At 36.1% G+C, this 13,476-nt stretch overlaps 1 protein-coding gene across 1 annotated transcript in view; it reads left to right on the forward strand.

Annotated features, from left to right (window-relative positions):
• LOC123314203 overlaps window positions 1-12,921 on the forward strand; it is a 75,085-nt gene extending 62,164 nt beyond the window's left edge. The window contains exons 15-19 of the mRNA XM_044899335.1: window positions 1,009-1,260; window positions 7,884-8,042; window positions 10,367-10,506; window positions 10,612-10,824; window positions 10,886-12,921. Of these exons, the coding sequence (XP_044755270.1) occupies window positions 1,009-1,260; window positions 7,884-8,042; window positions 10,367-10,506; window positions 10,612-10,824; window positions 10,886-11,047 (926 nt within the window). The 3' untranslated portion in view covers window positions 11,048-12,921. The remainder of the gene's footprint in view (window positions 1-1,008; window positions 1,261-7,883; window positions 8,043-10,366; window positions 10,507-10,611; window positions 10,825-10,885) is intronic.
• Window positions 12,922-13,476: the final 555 nt, after the last annotated feature.

Consider the following 13,476-nt stretch of genomic DNA (forward strand, 5'->3'; position numbering starts at 1 on the left):
TTCAAAATTAGAGCATGCATGAAACATATGCAAAGAACCAAACTTCAGAAAAGAGGCGAGAAGATTGACGAAATGTTTCATACTGATTTTTATCAGATCGATTTAAGTAGTTATTGAGTTTTAAATGATTTTTCCGCCGACCTCTTAATAATAGTACTGTTTAACGTACACGAAATTAGCTGTTAATAAACCCTTTTATTGATTAATTTCCTATTAATGCATTATTGTCATGGGTAATCGAACATTGAAGTATTCAGCAGCTTCCCAAATAATTATTTCATTTTTATTTAGCATTGATTTTCGTAGTACCTAGCGGGTGAATTGAGAAGAGATGAATTGTGGAGGTTGCAGAAAAATTATGATGGTTAGAGAGTAATCAATATATCTATGTACTACAACTCCTGCTTCCACCAGCTCCACACATTCTTTAACAGATATAATAGAGACTGATATCATTGTGATTTACTCCAAATGTCACAACTCGAAAATACCCTCTATGGACTTCTCGAATTGTTCGATCGGCCGCATAAAAATATCAACATTCCGATATGAGCATAGAAAATTTATAAGGTGTCAAATTTGACTAGGTATCGATAGAAAATTTTTGCAATCGATTTCACATTAAATTCGAAATGTGGTCGACGGAAAAATCTTGTAATCAACTCGTTTATTAATTGAGCGATTAATGATCTCGAACATTAACGTGCTCGCTTCGCTCACACGTTAAAATATCTCAATCATTAATCGCTTTTATTAATAACCTTGTTGATTAAATAACTATTACAGCGATTTTCTCGAAGATTACGTACTTTTAAAAACGATTGATTACGATATCCCTAACTCTTGTCGAGCAGTATATCCGGTTTATATTCCATCGGAGTCGAAGATATTTCCTAGCTCGACTTCCTGTCCGCCATAATTAACAGGAAATCCGTAAACTCACGTGATTACCGGAAATTCCATCGCAGAAGACGTAAACAAACCCTCTTAATTCCATTGTTTTGACAGAGCCTAACGAAGTGGATCGCATTTATCAAGTATTGAAACAGGCGACCGAAATCTCGAACTCAAAACCTCGAGTAAACATCGAAGCGCCTGGTATCACTGTAGACCGGGGGCAGGGGGTTGCGACCCCCGTCAGCGCGGGCAGCTCTGGACAAAGTCTGAACCGGAGGGTTGGACCACCCCCGACCCAATCGCCCCAAAGTGGAGGGGCCAATCTATCCGTGATCAATCCAACCCCCTCGTCGACGAGCTCAGGTTCGATATGTGATGGATTGGAGAAAGATTGGTTCTTGTTTGAATACGTATACTCGGAGGAAAACGGTTGATTGAACTCCTTCGGAGATGGTAATAAAGAATCCTGAGAACGCTCGCATAGGTACATAATTTTCGCTGCGGTTACTCGAAATTTTCGGTTAGAATCCGAGGTTGAATGCTTGGATTGACTCAATTAAATGTTCGATTGGAAATTCTTCTTGGAAACTTCATCATGTTGCCCAATCAACATCAGCGTTTCTTGCTATAGCTCGCTCAGTTGATTTGATAATCAATGAAATGCCAAAATTATACTCCATTCACTTTTATTTTAGCACTCGGTTGGCCATGGAAATTTGACACATTTCACCGTGTAAAGTACGAAAATGTGGGGTTATGAAGCTTGTCAAAACATTTTTGGGTTTTAAATCAACGCTTTGTTGTCCGTTCTACGTAAAAATTTCTGTTATTACGTATTTTATTACAATGTCGGATCTCTTCGGAAAATATGTGACGAACGTAATTGAAGTTTACACAAACTGATTGAAGGCATACCAAATCCAGTTATTTGCATGGAAAATACAAGAGATCAGTATAATATCATAATATGCACTAGCTTGAGGAGTGTTAATGTTCGTTATCTTCTTTGTCTAAAGTTTGAATGAGTTACATCAGTTGTAGATTTCAAAAATTTTAACCAGAAGATGAAATGCATATGATGCAGTGGTTGGGAATGAGTATCTCCCGAAGGAATTAACAGATAATTACAAGAGCTTTAAATTCTTCAACAAAAATCATCTTGCATCAATGTAAGTAAAAGGAATTAAAGGAAGTTTCAAATCAAGATGAACTCCACCTTTGAACAAAAATTTCACATGAATAAACAATTAACAGGACAACTGGCGCGTATTTGTGGCTGTTCATCTCAATAAATTGATATAATAATAATAATAATTGAGTATTCATTGGTACCTTAAGACATTAACAATGTACAGGACAAGTAAAATGAAAAATAGAAAAATCAATTTTCGGGAACTCATTCTAGGATGACATTCATCGAAAATCCTGTAGTAAACTTTTCGAATTAATTTACTCAATCATAAAATTCTCAAATGCCACCACTTTTTTGGGTCTCCCAATAGAAGGAAATTCTTTGTCATCCTCTTCATTCACAATCTTTCTGATTGTGGAAATATTCAGCTGAAATATAAGTCCATTAGATTCAAATGAAACATTAAATAAATTCTTTTACATCGAATATGTTCGCTACCGTCTGACGTATTGTGGATTTTAGAATATCAGGGTATAACTATTTGAATGAGCGGACCTGAATTCTAAACAGCACTTCCTGAAACCCCGTCTCTTTTTTCAATCACTTTCGTGATAAAAATTTATATTAGTTGTGGCAACGACGTTCTTACATTAACGACAATTCATGAGTGCCAACCTTACTCCGTTCTAGTTACAAAAATTTGAGAAAATTATTATATGGCCAACGAGTGCTAAAATAAATGTGAATGGAGTACAACTTCAACATCAATGTCTTCAAAAATATCAACATCGACTCCCCATCTAAGTCATCGAACACCTCCAGTGTTTTATGGGGCGTCAACTATTTTCAGCTACCGCATTACTGGGATGAAACACCCCACGAAATGATCCATCAGTTTTGTCGAGGTTTGCATGGGTGCATAAAACTTAGGGATGTACACATTTTTCATTTTTCTTGGAGTCCTACTGTCCATTACTGGATGTTCTTGTTACAATATGCAAAATGCTGCATCATGCCATTCTCTATTAGTTCACGAGGATTAACCCCAACAAACTGCTTTGTATGCCGAGTTTCCGAAGTGAACCAGAGTTTTGAGATAATTATAGGATCAGATCCGACTAGCAGGACCAAATGTTGTGGTCTGTTCTGCTGGTTCACGTGTGCTTTGTTGTGATAAGGGGAACTAAAAACAAACAACTTTTCGAATTCATGTTTATGCGCAGTATGGGTGGTAAAATACAAAATAACCACCGAATCAGATTAACTAACTTGAACTCAGAGACCGTGTTAGACTGTTCAAAGTTAGGAACCATAATGAATCTGGTTGTTTCCTCTGAAGGTAGGTGATTTATCATCATGGATCCAGGAGTTCAATCAACGTTTCCTCACAGTTGAAATCAATAAAAACACGACATCGAAACTTTCGAAAAGCATTTCGATTGCATGAAGATAGATTGTTGCACTTATCAAGCCCTGGAGAAACATATTATTTAGTTCTGAACAGATGAACAGATGGAAATTCAGAATTTTATCAAAATTATAGAATATAAGAAATCTTTTGGCATCAGGTAAGATTGTGGATTTCAATTGGCACTAATCCAACATTCATTGTTTTGATAATGACGTTTTATCTGCCAGATTTCTGAATTGATGATATACTACCGATTCGATTATTGGATTCCGAAGATAATCAGATCAATTCTTATGATTTATTGCAAAATTTTGATAAAAATTTCAAATTTATCATGTGTGTGATAAAGTAATCGGGATTTTTCTGATGTTATATCTCATTTACGAAGTCTTCTAATCCATTCATCAAGTGTATGAGAAATGCGATCCAGAAAAAGAAGAATTTTGAAACAACGCCGGAAAAAACATCTTTTTAGCTGAACTCCAATCAAGATTTCGTAAAAATTTTCCCCTTATCATGTATTACCTATATGTTTCTTTTGAAAACTTTGATGGATCACCAACTTGTGGCAGATTTTCATCTATCTTCCAAAGTAGATTGTAAAATATTCCATCAATTACCCAATGTTTCTCTGAACAATGGCATACAAACTGAAAATCTCAAAGATTGAAGTTTCAGACTCAAAACATCTTACCAATCATAAGTTTCAGCTCACTACTACAAGTGCAAAATTTCTATGGAATTTTCATCAGATACCTACTCAACAAGAAGCTCATATTTAAAAACATTCTTCTTGGTTAATTTTTCTTAGGTTTCCAATCATTTTTCAGAAAATATCGATATAATACAAGCTCTAGGGAGATTATCAGTAAGAATCTAGCTGAAGCAGTTAATAACCCTACTGCATATTTCATGTCTTCGTTCAGGTGTACTTTCCTGAGTTTCTTTATAAAAATAATCATGTTGGTGATTCATCGAAATTCAAAGAAACCTCAAGTTTTCATCTACATAAGTCAACTGAATCATTGATCACTTGAATGGCATCAAAATTGTTCGTTTTATTAACTCTGAGTCCTCTGTGTCCATCTCCCCAGCTAGAAGACATACGCACGCTTATCTTGCAACAAATCCAGCAGATGCAACATCCATGAGACGACGTCTGTTTGCCGGCATGAAAAGTCTGACAGGTTTCGGATCCAGGTCCAGACAAGGATCCCCTGGTCATCGCTCCATCTCTTTACCGGAAAGTACGCGAAATGAGACCAATCATTCCCCTCTTTATTTTATGTGGATTTAGTATAGCTAGACAGGCGTTTCCAGCCTGGGAACTGATAGTTTGCAAATTTCACGACTCGAGTAGAAAGATAGAAAGATCTACGTAAATGTAATGTTCGTTTGGAAATAATTTTGATATTGAATATAAAAGAACACTGGAATCATACGTTATTTTCACATGTTTAGGTCACATTTATTGTCATCTGGGGTTAGGAAGGCGGAAATGCTCCGTTTCCAAGATACAGGGCGTGGAATGTTGAATGTAATCCGAATCAATAACGAATTTCTCGATATTTTCGAAACGGCTCGAGATACTTGAAGGAGATTTGATAAAAATGGATAGCTCATCAAGGTTGAATACCTTCAGCAACTACAGTGGCAATTTTATGCTCCAGGAATTCACCGAACATCTGATCATTTCTTGTATCTGACGTAAAGTTCCCTCGAACGCTTGTTATGGTCGTGAAGTTCGCAAAATATCGATTTGTGTTGTGAAAGTCAATTTTATCGATGTTTAAGAGTAGTTCCACCTATTCCACAAAAGAACTGTAGATATAGAACTACCTGAAGGTAATTGGGGTGAGATTTTTGGTGGAGAAAACACGTATCACATGTTACTCCGATCTACACACTTATTAATTTCAAAAATATATCCCTTTCGTGAGACATTAAGCCTGAAGACGTGGATTTTGAGTCACAAAATCGACAATGAACAAATTTCTCATCTCCATTTAGTGGTACACAACTACACCCAGTACATATACTTTATTTCAAGAAAATTATGTACAGTGTCATCGTGAGATACCTGCATTTTTCTGTTGTGTCCTGAAAATTGGGGACTTTCATGGATTAATCTTCTCAGGATATGTCGATAATCTTTGATTAATTCATGATAATCCTCAATTGACAATGATTGCACATCCTGTGGTATATCAATGTTGCCTGTTTCTCTGTATTGGATGTTGAGATTTTGATGTTATAGCTGGTGTTGCGCTTGAAAATATATAATCCTCTATAAAAAATTTCAGCAAAATGAAAGAGCTTTATCTATTTGTCGATATCTAAGTGTCAATGGCTTTAGGATTTCTTTAATCGACTCCCTCGTTTCAAATACGTTCGTGCTTCTGTAGTATTATTATTCCTCTCAATCAACTAACAAATACTTGTTTACGTATTGAAATAAAAAGTTTTCAGGCAGCACCATTTTCTATCAAATTTGGTTACATCAGCACAATGGCCATTATTTCTACAATAAACATACCTTTGGCACAATTTCCATGAAATAATATTTTTTCAACCCAATTCTAAATTGCTCATTAGTTTGAATGCACTCATCATCATTAAAAAAATATTCGCTCTTTATTTCAAAAAAATTATCATATATTCATATATTCATTTTTCATGCCAATCTGGCTTCTGATCCACATTCAGCAAGCTCAATAATAAAGTGGATTTTTGGATGATATGTTTCGTGAAAATGTAATTTCGTATGAATTAAATTTAAACGTAAAGAGATGGAGCGACCAATATTCCTGAACTTCAGGAAGATCTTGATCCAAGACTTTCAATATGATTTGCTCCAATTCCTGAATGACATCGCTGTTGAAATGTTATGAACTCAACTCAATTCAATAAAAAACTTGTTCCTTTCTTGAATACGGATAAGGGTGCGTATAATTCTTTAGGCGAGTAGCTAGCGTGCGTCCAAAAAGTTCTTCGTTAAGTATGCTTTGGTATTTTGAAGGTAGATGTTCTGTGTCTGAACGTCATTTTTTCCTTGAATCACTCCATGTTCCCAACGATAAAATAGACAAATAATGATGGCATTTATCTATATTTCGTTATTTTGAATGGAAAAGCATTTTTTCACGCCCTATTATCAGTTTGGAAACTAATGTACCTGGAAAACGACACAAAAGAAGCTGAGAATTATGCTTAGACACAGAATATCGACGATCAAAATTCCACAGCCTACTTGACTTCGTATACATCATTCAGATTTCTGTGACAGTGTGGAAACCCTGAAAATCACTCCGTTCACATCCTGAAAATAATTAATTTTCAGAACCCCGTGCACAAGACAACACCGGAACAAGACCCTTCGGACAGCCACTGTTCTTGGGCCCTAAAACTGGTAACGGAAATGGGATGACCACTTCCCTGAAGACCCCCTCTCTGTTCTTTTTCAGGTCAAAGTCCACGACATCGGACAAAAAACCGTCGAAAAACAAAAAATGAGTTTCATGTTAAAATTGTACAGAATCATTATTCCAATACGAATATAAAAAATGTTCATCATGATCACCTCATCTGACAACTGACATTTCAGTCCATTTCTTGAACGGATATTTGCTCAATTTGCCGTATTGCCTACCTGTGATAAATAATAATTAAAGTGTCCCCATTAAGTCTTCATTTTTCTCAACGTAGGATGCTAGCTCTTCACCCTAGCTTTTACAGCGTTTTCCCAAGTTGAACCGACTAAAAAAATTACCGAAACATAGGTGTTGTGAGTTGCAGGTATAAGTTTTCAGAATGTGGAGATTGCAGTCAGAATTTTTGTGTTAACTGGACTTTATACGTCTTTAGACCCAAGACTTCGTGTAAAATCCAGTATAGAGTCGTACCTAGTACCTACATTCGAATGATTCATCATACCCATGAAATTGTTTCGAAGATTAATTAATAAAAATCATATCAAGAGTTCAATAATAATAATCCACATCTATTCAGTATTCACACAAGAACATTAAAAGTATATTGTGTCAAAATAAGAATGTGATAAGAAGCATTCAAATCGTAAGTATTTTGAGTGCAGTGCAAGATATCATTATGGTTTCGAAGAGCAGAATAATGTGTAAATTCATTTAAAATTTCATCAATCATCATTTGTACCTACCACAGACTAAATAATATGTTGCTCCATTACGCTGAACACTAGTATTTCTTATTCCAATATTTTTATGCTTTGGGACGTTTCTCAGTGTTGCTTTTCCACCAATGCTTCTAGTTATAATATTCGTTGTAAATAACTTTTCTTCAAGCTTAGCTTCACCACAGCCTGCCGTTTAATTCCTACACGTAAAATATAAAATAGCTAATGTTAACACATTCGATGTTATTTTAGTGTGATCCAACAAATACTCATTTCATTTTAACTTGACATAGCTCCTCATTCTCCACGAAGGCAAAAACTCAACTTGCGCATGAAGAGCTTGTCTTTGGACTCACCAGAAAGCACAGAACATGCTCAAAGGAGGAGGCATCATGGTTCAAATGCAGCAAGTGATCCACATTCCAACCAGAGTTCATCTTCTAGGATACAATGTGAGTTTTACTGTGTGTTTTTCTGTGGATTTTGAAGATTTTTGACAGCTTGTCTTGTATTTGAATATTTCATATTTTGAACCGAGTGTTGTTTTTTCTCACAGATGAGTAATGAGAATGAGGAAATTTCTGCACATTTATAAAAACACATTGCCAAAATATGATTCACACAATATTCGATTAATTGCCTCATAAACCAGTTCAACAACACTGAAATCGTAAAGGTTATCAATCCATTTCGGTGGATGAAATGTGTCAGTGATCCTGGCAGGTTTCATAATGGATTTCACGTGGTGTTTAATAACAGAGACAAATCTTCCGAACTGATGAATTTTAAAATGGAAAACGGATCGTCGGCAGAATAGTCTGTCTGGCAAATGACATATTTTGTGAATGCACATTCAAATAAATCCACGCAACAACGCTTTGAAGTGAAATGTTCGATCGCTGTGGAATTATTCAAATGATACGAGCTCACAGTAATGATTTGTATCGGGGATTTGTCTGGCCATATCCTGTTTTATACAAATTTCAATAGGTTCGCGATGAGGGACGATGTGAATTTTGAGCAGGAAAAATAAAAAACGAGTGGTATACAGCGTGGATCTTCGAAATGATAGAGTGAAGCAGTTCATCCAGTTGCCAAACAAACGAATTCATCAGAAGCAATTTCATTTTGATATAAAATATTCTCCTCAATTTTGATCTTTCCAATCAGAATGCTGGATGATTAATTGTGGAATATCACTTGAATTTCTGACAATTTTCACCGATTTATCATCAGTTTTTCAAAAATAAACGAACATTTGTTTCATTATTTCCAATAAAGACCTCTTTCATTGATAAATTTCACCATCTTTATTGTAATACTATTACGTCCTTCTCATAAAAAACAATACTGTTGTCGGATTTTGTGCCTACCTGTATCACCTTTCATATTTATGTCCCTTGAAATCTGCGTGCTTTTTATGCCAATTGGATTTGCATTATTTTATTGAACATTGGCATGAATACTTCTTTATCTTCTATAAAATACTCAAAATACTCAGAAACTGCGTTTGCGAAATCATTTATGCATTGGTGAATTTTTCTCAACCTTGTATTTTCTTCCAAATTCAGGGTCAGATGTGTAACTCCTCGAAACTCAGCACTGTCAACAAATTTACATATTTTTTCGTTTAGAACGTAATCCAGTATCAAGTTATCCCCAGCATCTTTAATCAGTAAAATTCGTGGAGCGAAACCTACTGTACCCTTGGGAAATTGTTCATATATTTCCTTAAAATGGAGTAGATTCATCGCAGTCAATCTCACAAGACGACAGTATTGGATATACTCCTGCAAGCGCTTTAAGTGCGGGATTTCTGTAAAACTAATAGATTCTTCATCTCGTAGATGTCGAGAGAGAATGAAACAGCGGTTTCTGAGTACTTCAAGGTCTCGTATATGGCATATAAAATCTGCATGCTTTTCTCTTACAGCCAATCGGCCTTACAAGATTGCGAATGGCCATTATGTCACATCTATCGAAAATACCTACACAAGTATGCTCTGATAATTTTTCTTATTCCACTTAGCAATGTAATGTAGCCGAATAGCTAGGTATTGGCATGCTCAATTATGAGAAATAATGTGAGTGATCCAGAAGTAGCGGAATTGACCCTGATAGATAAGCTAGTAAACTGTAGCCTGTAGCTGTGTAGTTTCGCCTTGATCCATGTAAATTTGAAAGAATACGAATACGTATTATGACTCTAAAGCTGGGTTTAGACATGTAAAAGCGCCCCACGCTTAACAAAGTTGTTGTAAGTGTAGGTATGTTATACCTACCTATACACGTTACGAATTTCTGTTACAAGTCTGTACCCAGCTTTAAAAGTTGTGCTGAAATCAAAGAATTTACGAAAATATCCTTGAGATCATTCTGTACCTATCCTAAATTGAAGAAATCTGTACCAATCAAAGGCGGACTAAGGGTGTGACTAAAGAAGATGGTCGAAAACTTGGGCCATACAGGCAGATTTGCCTTTTGCATAGAAAACATTCACATATCATCAAATTATCCAACTCCTCCTTTTCAAGCATACATGGCAACTGAACTGTATGTCCAACGACTCGCCCATCTGAAATTATAAGTACAGCCGCCACGCCACTGGTTTCATTTTGTCAGAGTCATTATAGTCTACCATAACTAACGTGTGTAACGAAAGAAACAAAAGGAAATGAAATAACTTAATTAGAAAGCATCATCCCACTAGAGCATCCAAAGTTGGAGTCGTTCCTTGAAACGATTCAGTCAGTTGCTCATTTTTATCATTTTTCAGCACCATCCAGTCCAGTCCATAATCGTCGGCTTCTATCTGCAAAAAATATCCGTATGTCCTCCGTAGAATTGCCAGATGACAACGATAAAAGCCCATCTTCTGCCAGTACATCACCGTGTCCAAGTCCAGTAGGTGGAAAAGTGAGTAGAAAGTATTCTAAATTGAATTAGGTATTAGTAGAGGCATTATAGAAATGTCTGCAATCAAAAGATAAGAGCAGTATCATGAACTCAAATATGTTTCAGAAATCTCACAGGCTTCTACCCACCAACCTTTATGTGGTCCTGTACAACTTCAAATCGAGGCATCAGGATGAATTGGATCTAAAGGCTGGTTATAAAGTAACTGTGATCGATACCACAGATCCGGATTGGTGGAAGGGTAAATGCTTCGGGAGGGTGGGTTTCTTTCCTTCGAAATACGTTCTCAAACTATCACCGGGGGAAAAACCCCTACAGGTAAACCAACTGGACATTTTCATACGAAAAAATCATGGGATACTAATAAGTTATTATTCAGGTGACACATAACCTTCAAGTGGGAGAAGGGGAAAGCGGGATGATGCTGCTGCGGGACCAAATCGTGGTACAAATAGGTGAAGAGTTGGACGGCATGGTGGTGATACGTTCGGGTGACAATCGCCAGGGTATATGCCCTCTGAAATTCCTACAGGAGGTGTGACAACCGAAAGAGAGAAGCTACCCAGTCTCTTATCCTCACCCCAGTACAAGTAAATCTTTCCCCCCCTTCCAAACGCAGACGTCCCGGATTGGAAACTTGAACAGATATTACAGCACGACGATGGTGCAGAACAACAACAACTACGACACGAAACCGCCAAAAAGGAATACAAATTCCGGCAGCATACTCCAATATTACTACAACAATTTCCACAGCAACTTCATGAATTCTAAACAGACCAACGTGTACTACGAGAACGTCCTGAAGAGACGCAGAAACGAGCTGGCTTTCCTCCAGGGAAAAGCGCCTTTTTCCTCCTCAAAACGCCCCTTGTCCATACGACTGTCCACGCCAAAACACATAAGTAACCTCTTCGGCAAGTTCAATCAGTTCAAGTCCGATTCCCAGAAGCGTCCGCTCCTATTGCAGGGTAATAATAATAATGTTAATAACAACACACAATCAACTAGCGGAAATATCTATTGTAGATCTAATCTGAGAGTTTTATGTAATAGGGATAATATCCAAAGGCAGCCCTCCGTTTATACCATTAGCGAGGATGTCGATAAGTTCAGTTTTTATGAGAAAAATCTCTATATTTCATCGAATTGTAGGCCTCTCTTCGTGAGAAAATAACTAAGCAAGTATAGTTCGACCTATTTTTGTAAATGTCGTTACACCTAATCATAGGAAATTCTGTTGGAATTAATGTGATGTAAAGCACCCCCTTAATCTTCATCAATGCCTTAACAAACAGAAAATTTACACGAAACTTAAAATCAACGGCTTGTTCCTCATAATCAATATATGGAATATACCAATTCAACGATGCAAACCTTTGCAACTAATCCTATAATGAATTTTCTTCAGCCCTTCAGGCCAATCAATTTCTTCAAATCATTTTGCAACCATAAATTGGATGACGAACCTGTACAAACACCAAAGGCTGATCACAATCAATATTTATTCTATCGCCCTTTGTTTATTTTTACTCATTCTCGCAAATACCGAAGTTTCCTGTGAAAAACCACGAATGTTGTGTGTGTCTAATAATTCTGAATGGAACGAGCAGCTTCAAAGCTTCAACGACAAAATGTTACATCTCGAAAATTCCCAGAAAAAAGTATTGTATTGGAAGAAGTAGCTCTATTCGTGTTTTTTGCATAATTATTTATCCTTTTTTTTCTAGACAGATGGATATGTGATTTTTGAGCAATGACACATTGAGCAGGGGGTAATATAGGGATCAGAAATGAGCTGTCGAACATCTCTTATAACTACTAGTTTCTAAGATACTGCTGAGAGTCTCCTGAAAATCATACAATATTTAATATCAGAAAGTACTAGGCATCAGAGATGTTTGAGTACCCATTTCTGATCCCTCCATATGGTACTTTATTACCCCTTGCCTGATATAATGGGGTCATTTGTCAGAAGTCAATATCCAGACAATCCAGGAATATTTTTCCTTTTTGTGGGTGTTCACGATGAAATTTCAGATAAATATTTCTGCTTGTTAGAGCCTTGGTACTACATGACCTTTAGTAAAATCCCATTGCTCATCCGTATCATCAAACTGAAACTTTTCGGAAAATTCTGAATCTATTAAGTGGGGCCATCGGTGCTATTTTATTCCTAAATATTCAATGTGAATCATTTAATCAGTTCATTCCTTCCGAAATGTGAGTCAACCGAATTTACAATACCCAACTACATATCAAAAGTGGAATATTATAACCGTCGTTCAATAATAATTCAGTGCAAAAAAGAAAATCACTGCTTTAAGCAAGGGTCATAGGCAAATACTCGTGTATAAGTTTATAATGCCATCTACTGAAAATGTTTGGGAATATGTGAATATCTCACAATGAAAACAGAGAACCTAAGAACTAGGTTTACCGAGTTAAGAGTTAAATTAACCTAGTCTAACTCTAGGTATAATCTTCGGGTTGAGACATTTTTATTGCTTACAACATCATGTGTGTAAATTTCGTTTAGTTTTCTTGACTTTCCCAGTTTCTTAGGCAACTTTTCGGATTTTTTCCTCCATCAGAACCTTCTATGAAATATGAGGAAGGTTTTAAAACAAAAATGAATGAGATCGGTTCAGCAGTTTTTACGTAATGTGATGTTTGGACGATTGTAATATTCCAAAATGCACAAAAACATTGTTCGACTTGTTATCCTTCTTTATTTCTATATATATTTTATAGAAATTGTTACTACTATAATTCGATTCTACTAAATGCGAATGCATATATTATGCGCTATCGTAAATTTTTTATCCATGTTATCTCATGTCAGCATGAGCTATGTCCGTAAGAATCAAACGAAATTTCAGGCGTGAAATATTATACTTCCTATACATAATTTTACTCAATATGTGTATCTGTGAATTTATAAAAGACTGTCCTGAAATTGCACTGTAT

The sequence above is a fragment of the Coccinella septempunctata genome, chromosome 5 (assembly GCF_907165205.1).
Source record: "Coccinella septempunctata chromosome 5, icCocSept1.1, whole genome shotgun sequence".
NCBI lineage: Eukaryota > Metazoa > Arthropoda > Insecta > Coleoptera > Coccinellidae > Coccinella > Coccinella septempunctata.